The sequence below is a fragment of the Camelus bactrianus genome, chromosome 2 (assembly GCF_048773025.1).
Source record: "Camelus bactrianus isolate YW-2024 breed Bactrian camel chromosome 2, ASM4877302v1, whole genome shotgun sequence".
NCBI classification, from domain to species: domain Eukaryota; kingdom Metazoa; phylum Chordata; class Mammalia; order Artiodactyla; family Camelidae; genus Camelus; species Camelus bactrianus.
Genome location: NC_133540.1, coordinates 135,482,246 through 135,503,370, shown reverse-complemented (window position 1 = coordinate 135,503,370; position 21,125 = coordinate 135,482,246). Strand labels below are relative to the sequence as shown.

At 63.1% G+C, this 21,125-nt stretch overlaps 2 protein-coding genes across 5 annotated transcripts; both read left to right on the top strand.

The window, feature by feature from the left end:
- Positions 1–3,146: 3,146 nt before the first annotated feature.
- On the top strand, positions 3,147–5,989 carry NICOL1 (NELL2 interacting cell ontogeny regulator 1). Of its 4 annotated transcripts, none has more exons than XM_074351855.1 (4): positions 3,147–3,863; positions 4,443–4,601; positions 4,806–4,894; positions 5,876–5,989. In XM_074351855.1, exons 2-4 carry the CDS (start codon positions 4,469–4,471, stop codon positions 5,939–5,941), a joined length of 288 nt encoding a protein of 95 aa, XP_074207956.1. In that variant the 5' UTR covers positions 3,147–3,863; positions 4,443–4,468; the 3' UTR covers positions 5,942–5,989. The 4 variants fall into 4 exon arrangements, with proteins under 4 accessions (XP_074207956.1, XP_074207963.1, XP_074207945.1 ...); XM_074351862.1 differs by having other exon boundaries at positions 3,854–3,994; XM_074351844.1 differs by lacking the exon at positions 3,147–3,863 and adding an exon at positions 4,001–4,139.
- Positions 5,990–9,220: 3,231 nt separating this feature from the next.
- NAT8L (N-acetyltransferase 8 like) lies at positions 9,221–20,675 on the top strand. Its single transcript, XM_074351833.1, has 3 exons — positions 9,221–12,439; positions 13,738–13,902; positions 15,978–20,675. The coding sequence occupies exons 1-3, from the start codon at positions 12,064–12,066 to the stop codon at positions 16,343–16,345; spliced, it is 909 nt and encodes a 302-aa protein (XP_074207934.1). The 5' UTR covers positions 9,221–12,063; the 3' UTR covers positions 16,346–20,675.
- Positions 20,676–21,125: the final 450 nt, after the last annotated feature.

The following is a 21,125-nucleotide window of genomic DNA, read 5'->3' as shown; positions in this document are numbered from 1 at the left end:
ATTTGCAGCAACATGGATGCTCCTGGAGAATGTCATTCTAAGTGAAGTAAGCCAGAAAGAGAAAGAAAAATACCATATGAGATCGCTCATATGTGGAATCTAAAAAAAAAAAAAAAAAAAAAAAACCCAAACAGAAACAGACTCATAGACATAGAATACAAACGTGTGGTTGCCAAGGGGGCGGGGGGTGGTAAGGGACAGACTGGGATTTCAAAATGTAGAACAGATAAACAAGATCATACTGTACAGCACAGGGAAATGTAGACAAGATCTTGTGGTGGCTCACAGCGGAAAAAAATGTGACAGTGAATGTATGTATGTTCATGTATAACTGAGAAATTGTGCTCCACACTGGAAATTGACACAACATTGTAAACTGACTATAACTCAATAAAAAATTGTTAAAAAAAGGTGACACAACAAATTCAGTAATACCTTCACGCTCCGACCAGAAATACAGATCCTTTGGGTATCTCACCCGGCGCGCTGTAGCTCCATCGGCTGCTTCTGGACTTGTGGGCTGCCACACACTTGACTCTCTTGGCAGTCGTTTAGTGGATTCGTGACTGCTTTACATTCACTCCCAGCTTTTCCTCTTATGTGGCCCTCACTTAGTTACAGACCTTCCACCCGGGAGCTCTTCATCTCAGCCGGAACTACATCCTCTAGACTCTCCTTTCTAAGGACCTTCTGTCTCTGTCTGAACATGTGTTTATTTTGTCCGATGCTTTGTTTAAAAATATAAATCACTTTATTTTTAGTAAACACATAGAGAAACGTGCACAAATCACAAATGTACAGTGGAACTTCCACAAAGTAAGCACCCTGTGTCTCCAAAATCTGAATCAAGAGCTAGCCACACCCTGGATTCACCCCTGCACGCACCTTCCAATAGTATCCTTTGAGGGGGAAGGGTATGGCTCAGTAGGAGAGTGTGTACTTAGCATGCATGAGGTCCTGGATTCAATTCCCAGCACCCATTTAAAATAAACAAACCTAATTACCTCCTCTCAAAACAAACAAACAAAATTAAAAATAAAAAAAATTAAAAGGTGGAAGCATCCCCAGTGTTCACTGGTGGATGAATGAATGGAAACAACATGTGGTCTATACACACGATGGAATATGACTCAGCCTTAAAAAGGAAGGACATTCGGACACCTGCTACAACGTGGATGAACCCTGACATTCTGCACAGTGAAACAAGCCAGTCACAAAAGGACAAATACTGTGCATTTCCACATATATGAAATCCCTAGAGGAGCCAAATCCATAGAGACAGAAAGTAGGATGGTGGGTACCAGGGTCTGGGGGAGGGAGGCGTTAGTGTTTAATGGGGATGGAGTTTCAGTTTGGGAAGATGGAGAAGCTCTGTGCATGGGTGGTGGTGACGGCTGCACAGCAGTGCGAATGCACTTAATGCCACTGAGCTGCACACTTGAAAACAGTTAGGATGGTAAATTTTGTGTTATGTTTTACCACAATTTAAAAAAGGAAATAAGAAAGGTCCCTCTGGCTGTCTTTGGGAGACTGGGCCACAAGTGGGAGGACAACAGGGAGATGTGAGGTGAAGTGAGAGTCCAGGTGAGGTGAAGCGTGGACCTGGTGACGCTGAGGGTGGAGTGCACAGGATTTCTAAAAGGACTGTTGTGCGCTTGGTCTGAGCATCTGCCAGGGTGGGGACGGACTGCCCTCACCAGAGATGGGAAAGGCTAAGGATAGTTGTTGAGTTTTATCTGGGGGAGGAGAAGGGGACAGCAGATGGAGGGTGAAATCAGGACATCAGTTCTGGACATACTGACCTTGGGAAGTCTGTTCTCCAAGCGGAGATGCCCAGAGCAGCTGGACATGGGCACCTAGAGCTGCTTGGCTGGTTTTCACAGCCCTGATTGGATAAGGTCACAAAGTACAGGGTGTAGGTGGAGAAGACGCCCAAGGATGTGGCCCTGGGGAGGGGGCATAAAGAGGTGGGAGGGCGAAGTGCCCCCAGGGTGTAGGCAAAATGGAGCTTGGACAGGACCGGACTCGGGCAGTTGGGGGAGGGCTGAAGACTGGTCCTTGGATTCTGTAGGTGGGTGAGTGCAGCGCCAGGCGCGGGCTGAACAGGTGTGGGCTCAACAGAGAAAGGCAGAGAAACCGGACAGCGAGGAGAGGTGATGGTAGCCGTGAGGGACTCAAGGAGTTTGTCTTATTTGCATGCGGAAGAAATCGCAGCCCGTTTGCTGAAGTAAAGATCCAATGGAAAAAGAAAATCCGGCGCCCTTGGGGAGGCAAAAGGGAGGAAGAGTCAGGTGTGGGTGAGGGGACACCGGCGCCCGGCGGGGTAAGGCGGAGAAGAAGCTCACAGCCCGGGCCGGCTCTCAGCATCCAGGCAGCCCCGAGGTTCCGCCCTGCGGACGGGGGCGCGGTCCCCTCGGGAGTGGCGCATGGTGCCACGGGCTCCAGGGTGTGCGGAGTAGGGATGGCCCGGCTGGGATTAAAGAGCCCGCCCGAACTAGAGTACCACGGCGTGCCGGGGAAGCGGGAGAAGATGGATCCGGTGTGCAGGAGGTTCCACGAGTCTGCAGCTGCGCAGGGAAAGGCGCGGTTCCACCGCACGGTCGCCCAAGGTCTAGCCCAAGCCATGCCCCGGCGTAGGCTTGCTCTCCTTCCCCGGGAGGACGCGGCTGTACGCGCGCGGGGAGAGGTGGCAGGAGCCCGCCACAAGCCGGAGGCAGTGTGGGACTGAAAAAAGCCTGTGCCCTGTGGCGTCCTCCAGGCGCACGTCCCAACCGAATGGCCCCGCAGGGCCGCTGCGCACATCCGGCCGCCGCTCTCCGTCCCACTCGGTGGCTGTGACCTCGCCACCCGGGCGCGGGGCTCCGGATAAGGAGCACGGAAATGGCGCACGTCCGGGAACTGGTCCGCAGTCCCCCGGCCCCCACGCGGGGCCTGCCCACGTTTCCGGACGCCCCCCGCCCAGGCCCGGACTGCAGCGCGAGCCTGTCTCCGAGCCCGACCGCGAGAAGTGGCGGTCACGAGCACTGCCCCCTCCCCAGGTCAGCAAACCTGCCTCCGACCGGGGCCACCGACGTCTCATTCCGTGGCAGGGCGACAACCGACCCCAGGCCCGGGGCAGAGGACGTCTAGGCTTGGCGCTGCCCAGCAGGAAGGGGGCCCGGCGCTGCCCGGCACAGCGCAGGTTGCTGGCGGGCTCCGCCCGGCACTCCGGCGGCCGGGACGCGGGCCTAGGCGCATTCCTCGGCGGTGGCGGCCCCCGCATCGGCGCGGGCCTTGTAGAGACGAGGTAGACGCCAAACGGAATCCTTCCCTCTTAGAGGGACCGAGTCTCTCCCGCACGCGTGGGCTGGCAGCCACCTGAACCCCGTGCTTACCGCGGCGCCCGCGAGGGCCACACTAGGCTCTTCCAACAACCTTGTGCGTCCACGGATAGAAAAGGGGCCAAGCGACGGCTCAGAGGTCACAAAGCTGGGGGGTGCGGGGAAGTGGCCAACAGGTGTCAGGGCACCGGAGGTGGAGAGGGAGAGCCCAGCAGGCCGGCCTCTCCCCTGCCCTTCTCGCCTGAGGTGCAGGGGCAGGGGCAGGGTCGGGCCGGAGTGACTGGCGGAGAGAGTGGATCCTTCACGGCTCACGAGCCCAGGTCGCTCCTGGCCCGGATCTCGCCCGAGCAATCCGACCTGACTGGACCCCATTGGCCCAGGAGCAGAGGCCGCGCTTTTGCATTCACTGGACCCTGGCCCTGGCGTGCATCGAGCCCCTCCCTCAGGATCGGCGCAGGGACACCCCAAGTCCCCGGACCGCCAAGCTCCAGCGGCAGATTTCCCGCTTCCTCGGCTTTGCTCCCGCCCGCGGTGGCTCTGGAGGTGCGGTCCAGACGCCGCCGCCTCTAGGCAGCCCCTCCATAGCCCGTAGGCCTGACGGCACTCCACAGCAGACGCCGGCCGTGGCTGGGCGCACGGAGTCCAGGAGCCACCTCGGTCCCTTTAAACCAGAGGTTCGCTCAGTCCCGGGGTTTCCATGACGACGACGTCGGATGGGGGGACCCGGGGCGGGGGGTCGGGGCGCATGCGCGGTGCGCGCCGGACGCAGCACGTCTTCCCGAGTCGCCAGCGCTGCTGTCGCGGGGTTCCTGAACCGCGGTAACGGCAGGCTGGGGGTTCGTCGGGTCCCGGGGGGGCGGGAGAAGGAAGTGGGATAGCTGGGCCCGGGGAGCGTGGCGGGGATGGAGAGGAAGGGATGCGGTGGGCACTAGCGAGACCCGGTGGGCGGGGTGGGGGTTCGCTGGGCCGGGGGGGCGGGGCCCTGGAGGTGGTTTGCTGGGCCGGAGAGGTCGGGGGTACTAGGGGTTCGCGAGCCCGGGGGCCAGGGAGGGGCCGGGGGCCGGGTGAGGGTTCGCTGGCCTGAGATGGGGCGCGTGGGGTGCTGAGCCTCCTCTGCTGCAGGACGCCCGGGCTCCCTCCGCTTGGCCATGGCTCCCCCGCCGCTGTGCAGGCTCCCGAGGTCGCCGCCGCGGCTGATACTGCTCCTGCTATTGAGCGTCGCGCTGCTGGGCGCCCAAGCCCTCGCCGAACCCGCCGCCGGGAGCGCCGTCCCCGTGCAGAGTAGGTGCCGCGCGCGCATGCGGAGCGGTCTCCGCGGGCCCGGGCCCTGACCCCACCCGGGCGTGCTGGAGGGGCGTGGCTCCCCTTTGTTCCCCTGCGGTCCCCGCACCCCCTTGGGTGGGAGGTGGGGAGCGGACCGAGGCCGCCGCTCGGGTGGGACTGGGCTGGCGGCGCGCCCTCCGCCCTGACTCGAGCCCCTCGCAGGCCGCCCGTGCGTGGACTGCCACGCTTTCGAGTTCATGCAGCGCGCCTTGCAGGACCTGCGGAAGACGGCCTACAGCCTGGACGCCCGGGTGAGCCTCTGGAGGCCGGGGAGGAGGGACCCGCCATCTCCCGGTCCAATGCCCCACACTCTGTTTCTAGCCCCAGTGAGAGAGGGTGCAGGCAGTTCTCCTCTCCAGGACTGCACTGGGCACTTTTCCCGGCGACCCCTACCCAGGCCCAGAGGGGGGACAGGCAGTCCCGATGAGGCACTCCCCAGGTGTGAGGGCAGAGAGGAGACTGAGGCCGGGAAGAGGTCGTTGAAAGGGAGCGCAGGGGCAGTGTTGGGCGTGGAAGGTCAGCTTGGGCACAGCTGTCTGGGAGGTTCTTCAGCCCCCAGCCTCATTTGGGGAGGGACTGGTACGCATACAGGGCGCCAGGGGTCACCCCCCAGGTCTGGAATGAGCAGTGAGCACCCACTCCCCGAAGTTGCTGTGCCCCAGCCAACGGAGTTTTCATTTATAACAGAAATATGTTGTCTTTCTGGAAAGCAGAGAGCATTCCTAGAAATAGGAAGAAGGGGAGACCCTACTCTGGTCTCCTGACCAATTTCCAAGGATCCAGACTGCTCTCTGTAGCGACCCTTGGAGGCTACGGGGCCTGAGGCTCCGAGCCTGGTGCCCTGGCCCTGAGAGGAGCAGCCCCCACCCACCTCCAGGGATTGGGAGAGGTGTTAGGGGACGGAGGGGGCCCTGGGAGGGGTGGATGAGGTGAAGGAGAAGCAGGGAAGGTAGTCCAGGTGTAGGGACCAGGGAGGCAGGGCTGGCCCATGGCAGAAACTGCAGAGGCTCCAGCAGAGCGGAGGGGAGGTGGGGAGGAGTGGGGAGAGGATGCCTAGAGGGCAGCGGGGGAGAGGGTGGTGTCACAGTGCAGGTTCAGGCTCTGAGACTCTTGGGAGCTGGTGAAGACCGGACTGTCAGCAGGTTTCGGGAAGCCAGGAGCTGGAGGGCCCTCGGGAACTGGTGGGTGGGGGCCACCGTGCAGCGCCCTCACGGCCCCTTGTTGCTTTTCAGACGGAGACCCTCCTGCTGCAGGCCGAGCGCCGGGCCCTGTGTGCCTGCTGGCCGGCTGGGCGCTGAGGACCTGGAGCCAGCACTTTCCTTCATCAATAAACACCTGACCTGGCATGCCTGTGTCCTGTCTCCCTGCTCTGGCCACCAGATTCCCCCCTTCCTTGCCCCCTGGAGGCCCTGGTTGGGCCTTTCTGTGGGCCTTGGTTTCCCCAGCTGTTCCATGTGGGCGGAGGCCCTCTCGGCACTTGTCCCACTCCAGGGCCTGAATTGAGTGGGGCTGTCTGGCTACACTTGTGGACCTGCACCCACAAGCACCGGGTCCTCAGGGAACCCGCCTTCCAAGGACCACCTCCCTTGCCTGCCTGCCCTTGTTTGGAGGCTGGGGGAGTGTAGAGGCCAGCCTGGTCTCTGGAGCAGCTGCCCCAGTGCCGAGCCTCCGAGGGCTCTCCGGCACTGCCGAGAAGACGGCTGCGGTCCAGGGCTCCCTGGAGGTCCTGCTGGTGGGCCCACAGAGCCAAGCCCGCTGTAGCCAAGAAGCCTGAGGCTGCTGGAGGGGGTGGTGAGTGGGCGGGGTGCGGGGGAGGGCCGGGACCCTTCCCCGCCCTTCTATCTTGTCTACCGCATCCCTCCTGCAGACCCCAGCCTGGGCCCTGCATATCAGGAACTCCTGGATAGTGACATGGGCCTGAAGACAGGCCCAACCCCCGATCCACACACGTGTGTGCGCAGCACCAGGTGGGCGGCCTCCGTCTTTCTCTTCCTCTGTGCATTCTGTACATGTTTTTTTAAGTAAAAATTATAGCCCTTTTTCAAAGGATTGCATGCACATTGTTAGAAGTACTCAGTAGCACGGCAGGGCTGCAATTGGAAGTGGCTGCTGGGGCACTTGGCCTCTCTGGGGTTTTAGTTCTCTGGCTGTGGCGCCCTTGTGCTGCTGCCTCAGGTGGGTAAAGCCAGACCTTCCTGGTCCCCACCTCGGCCCGTCGTGTCCTGTCTTTGTGATGCGATGCACATATCTATTCAGATCCTGGCCCCCAGCCTTCCCTGGCCCCACTGGCCTCCCAGCCATTGAACTTGACCACGACAGGTTCCCTTTTGTTGGAACCGCCTGGCATGCAGGTGCTGATCCAGGTGTCTGGGCCACAGTGAACAAACCAGAGTCCTTCCTTGGTCACGGTGGGAGGCTGACTAGAGGTCTGGGGGTGATGACACATGTGAACTCTGAAGCCGGTCAGAGAGAGACTGAAGAGTGCTGCAGCCAGGGCAGATCTGGGCTGGCCGCCCCCCCCCCCACCTGGGCGTGAGTGGGGTGCAGTGGCAGGGACCAGGATCCACCTGTTCAAGGAGCAGGGGGTGACAGAGGCAGGTGCTGTCTGTTCAGGGCGCTGCCAGACAGGCTCACATCCCATTGCTTGGCCTCAGGCAGTGACCACTCCTGGCTGTAAGTGAGGCAGGATGCCGACCTGTGTTGTTGACTTGTGGCCAGGTTCACAAACACACTTAGAACACCAGTGAGCACTTTTTAGTGTGAAAAGTACAGGTATTTCTAGTGTAAGTACTTGGTGTAAGTATGTCCCATGTAACGTTTGGGACACGTTTATACCAAAAGTCATTTATCCCGGGTTTAAGTTTATCTGGGCATGCAGTGTTTTGTGGACTCTGGGGGTCAAGGACAGAACCGGAAGTGGGGGGCTGGGACTGGGTGGTGGCAGCAGCAGGGGTGAAGAGGAGTTGAAATCCAGGTGTATTTGAAAGTAGAGCCCGCGGGAATTGCGGGTGGGTTTTGAGAGAAAGGGAGGAGGGGAGGGGGGAAGAGGGATGGAAGCAGCGGGGAGGCCCGAGAGGCTCCTGGACAGGTGCACCTGGGAAAGGGCGGGACCCGAGTGCTGGCTGAGATCCCTGCGGACAGAGGAGGGCTGTGTGCATTGGGAGGGCAGGCAGGCACGGGAGACGGGGCAGTTGTTGGGCAGGAAGAGAACAAGATGGGTGGGGGCTTCGGGCAGAAGGGAGGGCTCAGCGTGTCACATGCCCCCAGGTCAAGCAAGACCCGAGGCTGGACCACTGGATTTGACAGCCTTGGTCGTCATCAGCCTTGACAAGAGCAGGATCAGTTGAGGGTGGGGAAGGCCTGAAGTGGGGTTTCACTGGAGAAGTGGATTGGAGAGTCAGCATAGACAGCTCTTGCGAAGGGTTTGGCCCTGTGTGTGGTCAAGGCCAGTGGCATTCAGGTTTGTCCTAGAGCTATGACACGGCTTTCTGGCTCACCTGTAGGCTGAATGGATCGAGGGCGGCTATTATGACTCCATGTCAGTATAATTCTTGGAGGCTGAGAGAGCTGGAAATGAGTTACCTTTGGGACAGCTTTTGTTTTCTCTGGAGATTGTGTCTGCCTTCTCTTTCCCCCTTGTCTGCCTTTATCACATTCTCTAGCAGTCAATTCATTCCCCACGTGTCCCTTCCTGGGCCCTTGCCCTCCTGCTCCTAGCCAACTGGGCATGCCCACTGCCCACCCTTCACTCTTCTAGTTCGGATCCACTGTTTCCTAGATCCCATGCCATCATCTCCCTGTTACATGCCTTCAAGTAGCTTCCTAGAGAACAGTGTGGTAAGTAAACTTCCTAAGCTCACCTGTCTGAAAATATCCCCTGCTGGCACATTTAATTCAAAGCCCCCACGGCCTTTGCACATGCTGTCCCTGCTCCATGGAGTTCCCATTTGGGCTCCTCCACCACCTGCCTCACTCTTCACCCCCTTATCCCAGCTTGCTTTTCTTTGACCCAAAGAGATACTAGAGTATTGATCTCTGTTATTGGTTTATTTCCAGCTCCGCCCCCACTGAGCTGTAAAGCCCCAGGAGACCTTTATTTTTTCAGGGCCCAACAGCGAGTAGGCACTCACCCAGCGGTGTTGAAGGGAAGGCCAGTGGTGGATGAGGGACCCGGTGAGGAGAGCACGGAGCAGGGCACCGGGTCTGCAGCTGCCTGCAGCAGGTCCCATCACTCCCTGCCCTCAGAACTGAAGGTCCACTCGAGGTGCTGGACAGGTTCCAATCAGGAGTCTCAGTCCTTCAGCTGAAATAACAATGACAGTGGCCGTCCTTTCCTGTTTCCTCCCCTTCATGTTCTCTTTGTGGTTCCTGTTAGCTGCACCCTGGGCCTCCAATCGGTCCTGGCTTTCTTTTTTCTTTCCATCTCCTGGCCTTCCGGTTCACTTCCTCCAGTGCTCCCACCCCCTCTGCCATCCTTCCCAGTCCCATTTCCTGGGCCCCCCTCTACTGTGACCCAGGAGACCCCGAGAGTCTGCCTGTGGTTCCCCTTCTTCAGTGGGGGTTGGGGGCTGTTCTGCCAGCAAACCATCCGGTGTTTGGCACCTCCTCCCTGCAGTACCAAGGGCGCCCTCCCAAATCTGGTGTCTGGGATCTGGGTAGGGGGGTCTCACTACTGCATGCATGACCTCCGCCACCCCATCGGGTACCCACCAGGCTCTGGCAGTGGCATAAGGCTGGGGAATCTTGGGATGGTTGGGGCAGCCCAGAGGTCTTGATGGGAGGGGACTCTGGGCAGCCGAAGCCAGAGAAATGAGTGGGATTTTCTGGTGGGGGAGGTGGGCAGTCCTGGGCTCTGGGAGTTCAGACTGCCCTTGACCTCACCGACCCTTGGTTTTCTGTAAAATGGGCTCCTGATGGCAGCAGACGGTGTGTGGCCTGCTTCCCAGCTCCCTCACTCTGCCTGGGTCCTTCTGCGGGCTACTCTGTGAGGGTCGGTCCCTTTCCTGACCCCTAGGTGACTGCAGCCACCTCCCTGGGCCCCAAACAGGCTCGGAGGTGGTGCCTGGGGCCACTCCATTGCCTGCAGGGTCTTTTCCTCTCAGGCCACCCCCAACTCTGAGCATGTTGAAGTCCAGGCCCCAACACCTCCAAGACCTTCCTGGTGGCCATCCTTGGGGTCTAGCCTGTCCCTTCCAAGCTGAGTCTGGCTCCCTCCCACCCTGGTCCTGGCACTCTCCAGGACCCGTGGGGTGGGGGTAGACCACTGCCTCGTGGCCCTGGAGGCTGTCAGGGACTTGTGGGGGCTGAAGGGTGAAGTCAGGCCACTGCGGGGGCAGGAGGCAACAAGCCTGGGCTGAGTGAAAGCCCAGCCCCTCCAGCCATCCTGGGACTTCGCTGTTGTGAGCAGAGGAGGGGTAGCCTCAGGCTCAGGGTCCGGGGATGAGGCGAGGTGGGTAACGGCCAGCAGAGGCTGTGGCCCTGCAGGGACTGGGCCACTCTGCTCTGAGGGTCCCCTTCACACCAGGATATGGGGTCCGTCTCGGGACATTGCCTAAGAGCTCCTGGACAGCAGGCCTGGTTCTCTCCCCTCTGGCCCCCATCAGGGAGCAAGATAGCGTGTTCTCCTAATCCCTGGTCTAGTACTCAAGGCCCACATTCCAAGCCTTTCCTTCTTGGAAGCCCCTTGACCGCTCCAGGCCACTACCCTCCACTCCCTTCCAGCCCTATTCTGGGTTTTTCCTGCCTGGACCCTTGCTTTCTGTCCAGCTTGCTGGGACACTCTTCCTGCCACTCACCTGACCATCCTCAGGTCATCTCAGAGCCTGGTCCCACTGTGGCTGGTCAGGGCACCCAGCAGCCCCCAGGCAGCACATGGATCAACAAGTGCCTTTGAGATTTTCCCTGATTCCACTTTGGTCTGCAAGGAGGAGGCAACTGCCCCAGGCAATTCCTGGCATCTCTTGACACAGCGGGTAGGGGTGACTTCCCAGCTTGGCCGCCCCTTCCCCATGACTCTTGGGACCCTTGCGCTTGCGGCCCCCGCCGGTGGACCAGTTCAACTCCTGGGACCTGCGTCCTCCCTCTCCCCACTCGCCTGGGTGAGTCCCTCAGTAGGGACGCTGCCAGGGGTAGTCCCCTTCCTGGCCTCTAGGCGACGGTAACCTCCTCCCTGGGCCCCAACACGGGCTGAGAGTCCTAGGCCTGGACCCCCAGGCCTCATCCTCAGCCGCGCGGGTGTGAACTCAGCTCGGGGCTGCCTTGCGGGGCCACTTTCGGGGAATTCGGGCGACGCGGGTAAGAGGGTGCAGAGATGCAGGGAGGTGAGTTCTACAAGTGCTGGGGGTGGGCCTGGGACTACCTGTCCTCTCATTTCCACCTCCCCCCTCCTCCCCGGCCCGCAGCGTCGGCGGGTATGGCTCGCGAGGACCCGGGGCACGCGGCGAGAGCCTCCGCTTCACCTGCACCGAGATCGTGGGGCGCATGCGCGGAACGAAGAGGGCGGGGGCCGGGCCGGGAGGGGTCCTGTGGGCCCCGCACCCCCGTGCCTTCTGCAGGGATCTGGTATCCGAGCTGGGCGTGCTGCGCTGCGCGGGGACGCGCGGGGCTGCGGGCGACGTGGGCATCACACCCAGCTACGACCGCGTCCCCGCGCCTCCAGCCCGTGCGGCCCCGGGCGCAGGTTCCCAGGGGCGCCCAGCAGGGGAAGCCGCGGAGCCCCCACTCCACGTCCCGGCCAGGCGCTGCGTTCAGACAAAGGGTCGGCAGATGGAAATGGAGATTCTTCCGTGACAGCGCCAGGTGGCCGAGGAGGAGGAGGACGAGGCGCTACGGGCTCCGGCGGCCCGGCTCCAGGTCCGGAGCTCACAGGCCCGCGCTAGGCGGCGGGGGCGCGGGGGCGCAGGGGCCTGGCGGGAGGCGCGGAGCCTGGAGCCCCACGGGGCGCCCGTTCCTGGTCGGGACCCCGGCCGCACGCGCGCTCGTCTCTGGCCACCTAGCGGGGCTCGGTCGCTCCGTCGTGCCCCGGGCCTCCCGCGCCGCCCCCGCCCGGCCGCGGTGCAGCGCCCAAGTGTGCCATCGGGCGGGCGCGGAGGCGGCGTCTGCTCCCACCCTCGAGATCACATGGTGACCCTCGGCAGCCAATGAAGTGGACGCTAGGACCCTGCGGGACCCCGGGCGCCGCGACTGCACCGGCGCCGCTGCATTATAAATACTTCTCCAAAATGCGGCGCAGCTCCCTGCGCGCGCCCCGGCTGCCCGCCGCCTCCGCCCCGCGCTCCTGAGCAGCTGCCGCCGCCGCCGCCGCCGCCGCCGCCGCCGCCGCCGCGGCCGGTCCGAGGGCGCCGCGCCCTTGCCCTGGGCCGGGGCTGAGCCCGCCCGCATCCCGGCCCGCGTCCCTGCGCTGCGCCGCCCGGCCGGGTGCATGCATTGTGGGCCTCCCGACATGGTCTGCGAGACGAAGATCGTGGCCGCCGAGGACCATGAGGCGCTGCCGGGGGCCAAGAAGGACGCGCTGCTCGCTGCCGCCGGCGCCATGTGGCCCCCGCTGGCCGCTGCCCCTGGGCCGGCCGCCGCGCCCGCCGCACCCCCACCTGCACCCGTCCCCCAGCCCCACGGCGACGCGGGGGGCGTGGGGCCGCCGGAGGGGCGCGGCGTGTACATCCGCGAGATCCGCGCAGCTGAGCAGGAGGCGGCGCGCCGCATCTTCTACGACGGCATCATGGAGCGCATCCCCAACACGGCCTTCCGCGGCCTGCGGCAACACCCGCGCACGCAGCTCCTCTACGTCCTGCTGGCGGGTCAGTGCACGAGGACCCCGCGGGGATGGCGGGGTCGGGGCCGCAGCCAGCCGGGTGCACCCCCGCCTGCCGCAGTCCGCGCCAGCCCGGCCCTCTGGGGACGCGCGCGGGACTGCCTTCCGCCCGCTCACCCCCGCCTCGGGCCGGGCCTATCCTGGGAGGGAAGCGGACCCCTGTCGCCCCCTTGCACGCGCGGAGCCGCGTTCTGCGGCGGCCCGGGGCGAGGTGGCGCCCAGCGCTGGGGCCGGCCCGGGCTCCCGGCCAAGGCGCGCCGGGCGGGGGCGTGGGAACGAGTGCGGGCCGAGTGCAGGGGCTGCGGGCGGGAGAGAACCGGGGTCTCCACCTGCGTCTCCTCCCCGGTCATCCCTGGTGGGGGCGGGGTGTCGGCAGGTAGCTCCCGCTGCCGAGGCCCCGCGCCTGGCGCGTGTAACTATATATAATCCACGGGGCGGGGGAGGCTGCCTCGGCGGCTCCAAGTGTTAATTTATGAGGGGAAGACATCCAGCTCCCCGGGGTGCCGGGGGAGGGTGTGCTCCGAGGAGTCAGAGCAAGGGGCAGTGGGTCCTTGCAGGGGGCAGCCGCTGCAGGGGATTTGGGGCTTTGCCCCTTGAGGCTTTGTCACGGGAGGTGGTTCTCCGGTTCTCCCCATTTCATAGATGAGGAGCTTGAGACTCGGGGTGGGACTCTCCCAAGGTCACGCAGCGGAGGCACTTTCACTGCAGGCACGTCTGCCTCCCGGTGGCCTAGGCTGGAAGCATTTTTGGCCTTCCTCCCTTGTTCTTGTCTTCACAACACCCAGAGGCTGGCCCAGGGAGGCTCTTGGCTGGGGCTCTCCTGCTGGAAGGTGGAGCTCCCACTTCCCAAGGGTGGGATGGCCTGTAGGTGCCTCTGTGGCTTCCCACCAGTCTAGTGTGGACCAGGATGTGGACAAAGACCCTTTCTCAGCTAAGGGGCGATAGGGTGATGGGCAGGGGCCACCCCGGGGAGCCCTGCCTGGGACTGCTCCCGCCAACTACCGAGGGCAGCCTGCCCAGATGCTGCTGCTGTGCTCAGGACACTTAGAGATGCTATGATGTTGGGTTATAATGGAGCATGTCCTTGTGGTGGGGAGTTCGGTAATAGGGAAGAGTGGTGAGGAGCAGCTCTGACGTTCTTTGCTCTTCTAGAGAAAACAGTCCTGCTATATCTGGCGTGGTCTCTTCTCTGTGCATGCCCCTGACTGGCTTATTCACCAGGGGGCTGGTGCAGCGTGCGGCCCTGCCCTGCCCTCCGGTCACCTGCGCCGCCTCTCCCTGCAGCGCTCTGCTTTGCCCTGACCCGCTCGCTGCTGCTGACCTGCCTGGTGCCAGCAGGGCTGCTGGGCCTGCGCTATTACTACAGCCGGAAGGTGGTCCTCGCCTACCTGGACTGCGCGCTGCACACGGACATGGCTGACATCGAGCAGTACTACATGAAGCCCCCCGGTGAGTCCCCAGGGGTCCCTGACCTCCCCTCCCCACCACTGCCTGCCATCTTCTCAGCTCTTCCTTCTGGCAGAGCTGCCCCAACCCCAGGAGCCTCAGGGCAGGCCTGGGCAGGACAGGACACCAGGCCCAGGTCAGCCTAGGCTGGGGCACCCCCATGACCTGAGCCCTCTGGGCAGCAGGGCTCTGGCCAAGGGTTGGGGGTGTGGCAGGCTGGCAGGGACTGGGGTTGGCAGAACTAGGTCCTTGGGGCTGAACCTCTTCCCCGGGTGTCCCCGTGTCCTCTGAGGGCAGGGCTCTGAGCAGCCTGAGCTGGCTTGGGCCGTGCTGTCCTGGCCTTCATGCTGTAGTTGCTGCCGCCCTGGAGCTTAGTGGGTGGGGGGAGCCTCACCCCTCTGGGTCCTGTTGCTTGGTGTGCCTTGTTGGATGTTGGGATGGCCTGGGATGGCAGGGCCCTGTGTGGCAGGGGCAGAGGGCCACATGGTGGGGAGAGGATCCAGGGAAGGGCAGAGGCCACTCTGGCAGGGGGATGAGGACCCTAGGAGAACAGGAGTCAAGTCTTGGTCTCCACTTGTGGTCTTTGGCCACTTAGCCCAGGGTCTCGCCCCAGCTTCCTGGCTCTCTGAAGAGGGAGGGGCTGGGACCTGGTCGAGACCCATTCTTTCCTCATGCACAGGGAGGGGCTGGCTCTGAGGCAGGGTGGGTCCTGGGAGGCAGGGTCACATGCTTTTTTCATGCCTGGAGTGGGGCACGAGGGTCTCCTAGGTGCTGGAAGGTCTCTGGGCTCAGGAGGGGGGGGACAGGGTGGGCCTGAACTAGCAGGTAAGTGCCAGGAGGGGACGAGAGAGGCAAGGCATCGCAGATCAAGGGTGACTCTGCCTGTCATGGCCAGCTCCTGTGCTGTGGTGGCTGGTTCTTCCCTGGCCCCAAAGCTGCCTGGCTGGACTTGGGCACCTCTGTTTCCCCTGGAACCTTTCTCAAGCCCAAATGAAGCATCTTATCAGCCTCCATGGAGCTCGAGCTTCAACCTGGCTCTGCCCAGGGTGGGAGGGGCCAGAAGGGGAGACCCACCTGGCATCGAAGCCCAGCCCAGTCTGCAGGAGCAGAAGTGGGGCTCAGGTTGGGGCCTGGTGTGGCCCTACCCTCTCCTGGCTGCAGTCTCCTTGGGTGACATTTAGTGGGCCTACAGGAAGGTCCTGCAGGGGCAGAGAAGCTGGGCTTGCGGAAGTGTCCGTGCAGTGGGGAAACTGAGGCCTGGGAGGCATGAGGCTTCCAGGACTGTCCTGATCTCTGGCCTGGCCTAGGTGGGTAGGGAGAGCCAGAACTCCTGGGTAGCGGGCAGGTCAGCTAGTGGAGGGGGAGGTCAGTGGCAGGGGGCCCTCAGCCATTCCTGAGTCCCGGCCTCATGTCCAGTCTCTGGCTCAGGGTTTGGCAGTGAAGGAGACAGGAGATTCCCTTGCAGAGCTGACGGGCTGAGGGGGCATGTTGGCAGATAAGACAGTGGGGGACCCCCAGGGGTCAGGCGGAGGGGTGAAGAGTGTCTTTCAGACTAGGATTGGGTGCAGAAGCTTTAGAGGGAGGGTTTGGCCACTCAAGGAGTGATGCTGGGATGGGAGGCGGGTGGTGGAAGTGGTTGGCAGGGGGACAGGGCAGTGGAGACTGGAGTGGCCACAGGCAGGGCAAACGCAGGCCTGGCTCCTCTGTGCGGGCACTCACCCCGGCCTTGCCTCCTGTAGCCCCTAGGCCTTCGGTCACCAGAGGAGACAGCCTCTGTGCCCCGCAGGCCTCTCCCCTCTGCTCTTCAGCCCCTCTGCTCCTCTTGCTCTTCTCATTCCCCTAAGGCCTACCCCCTCCTCCTGCCCTGCATGGGGCTGTGATTGGTCAGGGCCGGAGGTGGGAACGGCTGGCCTGACCACTGGGCTCCCTGCCCAGCCTCAGGCCCATTGTCAGGGTGGCTCCCAGGCTGCTGTGGGTGGCGGGCAGGTCAGGCCTGGCTCTCTGTGCCCAGAGGGCCCTGTAGGGGCAGCTGTGTCATGCAGCAGCGCCAGTGGTCCTGACTGCACTGTCCCTTGCAGGCTCCTGCTTCTGGGTGGCCGTTCTGGACGGCAACGTGGTGGGCATCGTGGCGGCGCGGGCCCATGCGGCGGACAACACCGTGGAGCTGCTGCGCATGTCTGTGGACTCACGATTCCGTGGCAAGGGCATCGCCAAGGCGCTGGGCCGCAAGGTGCTGGAGTTCGCCCTGGTGCACAACTACTCCGCAGTGGTGCTGGGCACGACGGCCGTCAAGGTGGCCGCCCACAAGCTCTATGAATCGCTGGGCTTCAGACACATGGGCTCGAGTGACCGCTACGTGATGCCTGGCATGACCCTCTCGCTGGCTGAGCGCCTCTTCTTCCAGGTCCGCTACCACCGCTACCGCCTGCAGCTGCGCGAGGAGTGACCGCCGCCCGCCCCCGCCGCCCCGCCACCCTGCCCGCCTGCCCGCCCGCCTGCCCGCCGCCCGGGCCGCTTTCAGACACTCACCTTGGTGTTTGTGTTGGGTTTTTCCTTTTCTGACACCACACGGTTCTCTGGCTGGTTTTTGGGGGGCGCGGGGGCTGTTGCTCATCCTTGGCACTTGGGGAGGTGTGCTGTTCCCAGCCACACCCCTCGCCCTCCTCAGTCTGCTGGGGCCACACCCTGAAGAGTGACAGCGTGGACTACCGCGTGCCCACGCAGCTGCCTGGCCCTGGCTCAAGGCACCCCTCCCAGCCCTCCCCCAGGGAGGAGGGCCCAGCCTTGCCCACCAAGCACAGAGTCTCTGCAACAAGGTCCCCACCCAGCAGACCCCTGCCTACCAGCCAGGCGGCGGCTCAGCCATCAGTCCCTGGAAGGCGTGGCCTGCTGCGCCAGCCGGCCATGGCCCCGTGGAGCGCCGAGCTGGCCAAGGGCCTGCTTTGCTCTGCATGCTGAGGATGTGGCCTGGCTGCAGCATGCCGCATGCCTACGGCCTCCCGCCCCCCTGCCCTGCCCAGACTGGACCCAGACTGGTGAGCACCCCTGGCCCCAGCCCAGCCTCTCTGGAGGCCCCGTTGTCCCCCTTGCCTCCCCCAGTTCAGCTTTGCTTTGACATCGGATCACCTCTTTCCTTTTGGTACCTGCCCCTCCCCTGCCCGGGCTTTGCTGATTGGCGTCATCACCCAGGTGTGGTTCCCATAGCAACATGTTGCACAGCCGTGGTGGGGCCCTTCAGGAGAGCAGGGTGGGGAGGCACTGGTGGGGTCGCTTCTCCCCCAGCGCCAGCGTGACCATGGTGGCCTCTCCCAGAATTCCCTGAGGACCTCCTGCCTCACGGCTGATGGGCTCTGTCCTGTGACTTACACACCCAGGCTGCTGCCTGCACCACCGAGCCCACAGCTTCTGCCAGCCTGAAGCCGACCTATTTTTTTAATAAGTTATTTAGACAGAATAGCACTCTGCATGACTTTAATTCTTGGGACAAAATGGTAGTTGATACCTTAACACACACACACATACACATACACACACACACACCTGTGTGGTCTAGAATATGCACTATTTCTGGCCCAGTTTGGTAGGGGTGGGTGGCCGGGTGGGTGGAGGGTTTCAGAGTTTGGAATCTGGAGGGAGACCCTGATGTAATATAACTTCCCCCAAAGAGCATTCCTGGCTTGTGAGGAGGCTCTGGGACCCCTGTCCAGCCTTGTTGCCCTACAGAAGCTTTGCGAGGGGTGAGTGGGTTCACTGTGGCTTGGGGTGGGGGCAGCTGTGCTCCCACCCTCTCCTTCCTGAGGTTGCAAGCATGGGCTCTTGGGCATGGGGGGCTCAGAGGAGGGAAAGGAAGGTCGTGATTGGCAGTGCCAGCATGTCCAGCTGTGTGCCTGGACCTGGCCTGGTGGCAGGAGGGCATAAAGACCCCCTTACTCTGGGGGCTGGGAGAGGGGAAAGTGGAGGGCCACGACTGAGCCCCACCTGCGGGGCCGTGGCGGGCGGCTCTGGAAGAGGCGCTTGTAAGGAAGCGGTGAGCGAAGCCAGCCCGGCTCCTTGCAGGGCCTCTTGTGCTGTCAGCAGCCGAGTGTCTGCAGAGCTTTGTACAGACCCCGCTCTCCCCTGTACATTTCTCCCTGGTGGCGCCCGGTCCCTGCTTGGGGATGGGAGTTTTGTAGACTGTACAGAAATCGGCACCCTATTTTCTTGCAGCTCTCAGATTTTGTTAATGTGGATTATACAGACAGACGTAAAGTGTTTTAGCAAAATGGAAAACAAACAGTTGTGCCTTTTTCCTCTTTCTGTTTGGTTTGGTTTCGGCTTGGGGTGGCCTGAGTTGGGGCCGAGGCTGGTCTGAGTCCTGGCCGGCGGGGAAGCACAGGCAGGGCCCACGCGAGGTCTGCATGGCGGGTCGTGTCTCGTCGGGGGCAGCCCTGGGACGCTGCCAGCTTTGATCCTGTGCCTTTGGGCCTCCAGTCCCTGGTGTGGGGGCGCGAGGGTGGGGGCCGTTGGAGCCCACTGGGCCGGGTAGAGCCACGGGGCTGCCCACATCTGCTGGCATCAACCCAAGCGCCTTGCTGGTGTAGCTCCAGGCAGTGGTGTGGCCCCTCCCGTCCCGCTGGTGTCTGTTAGAGCTGCGTGCCCTTGGTTGGTGGCCCAGAGGGTGGTAGGCACTGGCTGGGCTCCCAACCTTTCCTATGCCCTTTTGTTGCTGCCAAGAGAGATTCCACGGGGCGTGTGGCAGGTTGGCCACATGTCTGGAACTCTGCTGCCCAGCTGCTGCCTGGCCCCTCAGGTGGGCAGAGGCGCCTGTGTGCCTGCTGGGGGGGCTGGGTGCACGCTGAGCCCAGGGCAGGACCCTTGCCCGGCCAGCGTACGGCTCCTGGGCCCCAGGGACCCCTGGGGCAGATCTCCCACCCTTCCTCCAGCCTGGGCACTGACTGCTCCACAAACATGCACTGAGATGTGAGGTTTTTACCTTTGTAGAGACTCTGATGTTACTTCTACCTCTGTGAAGCATCCTCCTGGGGTCCCGCCCAGCGACGTGTCCGGGCAGCTTCTCTGAGTTGGGCGGCCCTGGCCCCCCCTCCCTGTCCCCGCTGGCCTCCGGGGCCTTCCCAGGCGGGAAGGCAGCACCTGTGCTCAGGGTCCGGGCTTCCAGGACTTCTGTTGTCTGTCTGGAGTGGAAAGTGGGCGGCAGAGCGCTCAGGCTGTCTTCGCTAGATGAGCTTGGAAAACAAACCCCAGGGGCACTTCCGGGTGGGGGACCCAAGGCAGCCAAGGGCTGCGGCACCTCAGGTGGCTCGCTGCCACCAGGCCCTACCGCACGGCGGGCGGGCGGCCCCTAGGGTGGCTGCCGCTGCCTGGCGATGGGCTCTTCAGACAGCTGGCCCCGAAGGTGGGCGTCCAGGGCGGGCAGTGTGCTTGTGCTGGGGCCAGCCATGTGGTCCGGCTCCGGGACAGTGGAGACCGCGCCTCCCACCTTCTGCCTCCACTGATGTCCAGCCTGGCGTCCCACCGCTGCCCTTGGGGAGGGGTGGGGAGAGAGGTCTAGCCCGCCCTGTGGGCCGAAGGCTTGGGCTGGAGGCCATGTGGGCAACTGGCCTGAGGCTGCGTGGTCCTTGGGCGACCCCTAGCTTGCTGGGGATGTCTTCTCAGAGACACCCTTGGAGGGGGTGGCGTGGGAGGCTCTCTGGGCCATAGGGCCTGGCTCTGGCCTCTGGGAGGCATGCTGGCTGTGTGGGCACCGGCCTCTGCCTGCCCTAGGGCCTGGCCTGAGCCCGGGAGCCTGCTGCCTCTCCCTGGCCGTGTCCTGCGTGTCACCGGCTGCTCCTGTGTCTGTCTGAAGCCGCTTCCGTGAATCATTTTGGCCATGGGCCCATGTTCCTGTGCCAGTGGCCTCTGGCCGAGGCTTTTGGAGTTTGACTTCTGGGTTGGGTGTGGGCTGATCGGGGACTGGGGACTACGTTTGCCTCCTGGTACCGACGACATGCTCCAGTGGTGGCCTGAGGCCCACTGAGGGGTGGGCAGCCCAGGGCCCGGGGTGGAGGAGGGCGAGCCCCCGCCTGCCGTTGTTGGGTGTGTTCTTTTAACAGCAATAATTCGCCATTTTGGAGAAGGGGCATGCCTGTGAGTGTGTGTGCGTGTGCGTGTGTGCAGGGAGGGAGCCTGGTGGCCGAGGCCACTGCTCCAGCCTGGGAAGGGGAGGCCAGGAGGTGCTTGGTGGGGACGGGCTGGCCCTGAGGCCTCGTCCACTCCTCTTCTCCCGGCAGACCTGGAACCGCCTGCTCCTTCCTCCCTGGCTGAGAGTGCTGGGCAGGCCTGTGTGAAGGGGGGACGACCGGGATGAGCCTTCACCTGGGTCTTGGTGTGTGGGGAGGGTGGCAAGGGCAGCGACACTCAGCCAGATGGGCCGAGATCAGATGTGGGGACCAGAGTCACCACGGCCAGGCTGTTTGACCGCAGCTGCTGTGGGTGCTGTGTCCTTGGGCTGGGGGAGCCCAGGCCATGTCATGGTGGCTGGATTCACTTCCTATGGGGTACTGCGAGCCAGGGCTGGTGACTCCTGAGACTCCAGGGTGTGTCAGGACAGCCCCCGCCAGGGCGCGGGGGGCGGCGAACTGTGTCCCAGAGGAGACCAGCCGTGGGGCTGGGGCCAGGGCCGGGGGCGGGCCCAGGCTGCTGCGTGTGCGCCACGGGAGGTGCTGGGGGCGGGGTCCCTCTGCCTGCCCAGCCCTCCCCCCCCATGCTGCTGTTTTTCAATAAAATCAGAGTTGATGGAACTGGGCTCCGTGCTTTCTTGAGGGGTCCCCTCGGTTCTGGGCCAGGAAGGGCTGCTCTCCGGGACACGCTGGGCTCCTCCTCCCGGGGAGGAGGGGCCCTGCCCTGTGCTGGCAGCCCTGGCAGGGGGCTCTACCGCAGGCTTGAGTGTCTGTCCACCTGTCTGACACCTCCTTGGAGCAGGTGTGGGACACAGGTGGCCAGTATTAGGCCCACCTGGGAGAAGCAGTGGGCCCCAGTGTCTGTAGGGGAGGGAGGGTGATGTGGGGTTGGGGGTTCAGGCTAGGGAGTGGGACGTGGAGGTTCAGGGTGGACACACACGCCTAGCCTTGTCCAGGGGTCCTGAGCCAGCCCACCACAGACAGCTCTCCACGTCAGGCTTCCTCTGCCCACACTCTCTGGCCCTGGCCTGGCTCCCCTTGTGGGAGGGAACATTCAGCAGGTTCTGCCCT

Bases quoted from the DNA above. Each gene is read 5' to 3' on its own strand.
- NAT8L (XM_074351833.1), top strand. From the start codon at position 12,064: ATGCATTGTGGGCCTCCCGACATGGTCTGCGAGACGAAGATCGTGGCC. The intron at 12,440-13,737 runs GTCAGTGCACGA...CTCTCCCTGCAG, and splicing joins CCTCTACGTCCTGCTGGCGG to CGCTCTGCTTTGCCCTGACC. The intron at 13,903-15,977 runs GTGAGTCCCCAG...TGTCCCTTGCAG, and splicing joins GTACTACATGAAGCCCCCCG to GCTCCTGCTTCTGGGTGGCC.
- NICOL1 (XM_074351844.1), top strand. From the start codon at position 4,034: ATGGGGGGACCCGGGGCGGGGGGTCGGGGCGCATGCGCGGTGCGCGCC. The intron at 4,602-4,805 runs GTAGGTGCCGCG...AGCCCCTCGCAG, and splicing joins GAGCGCCGTCCCCGTGCAGA to GCCGCCCGTGCGTGGACTGC. The intron at 4,895-5,875 runs GTGAGCCTCTGG...GTTGCTTTTCAG, and splicing joins CCTACAGCCTGGACGCCCGG to ACGGAGACCCTCCTGCTGCA.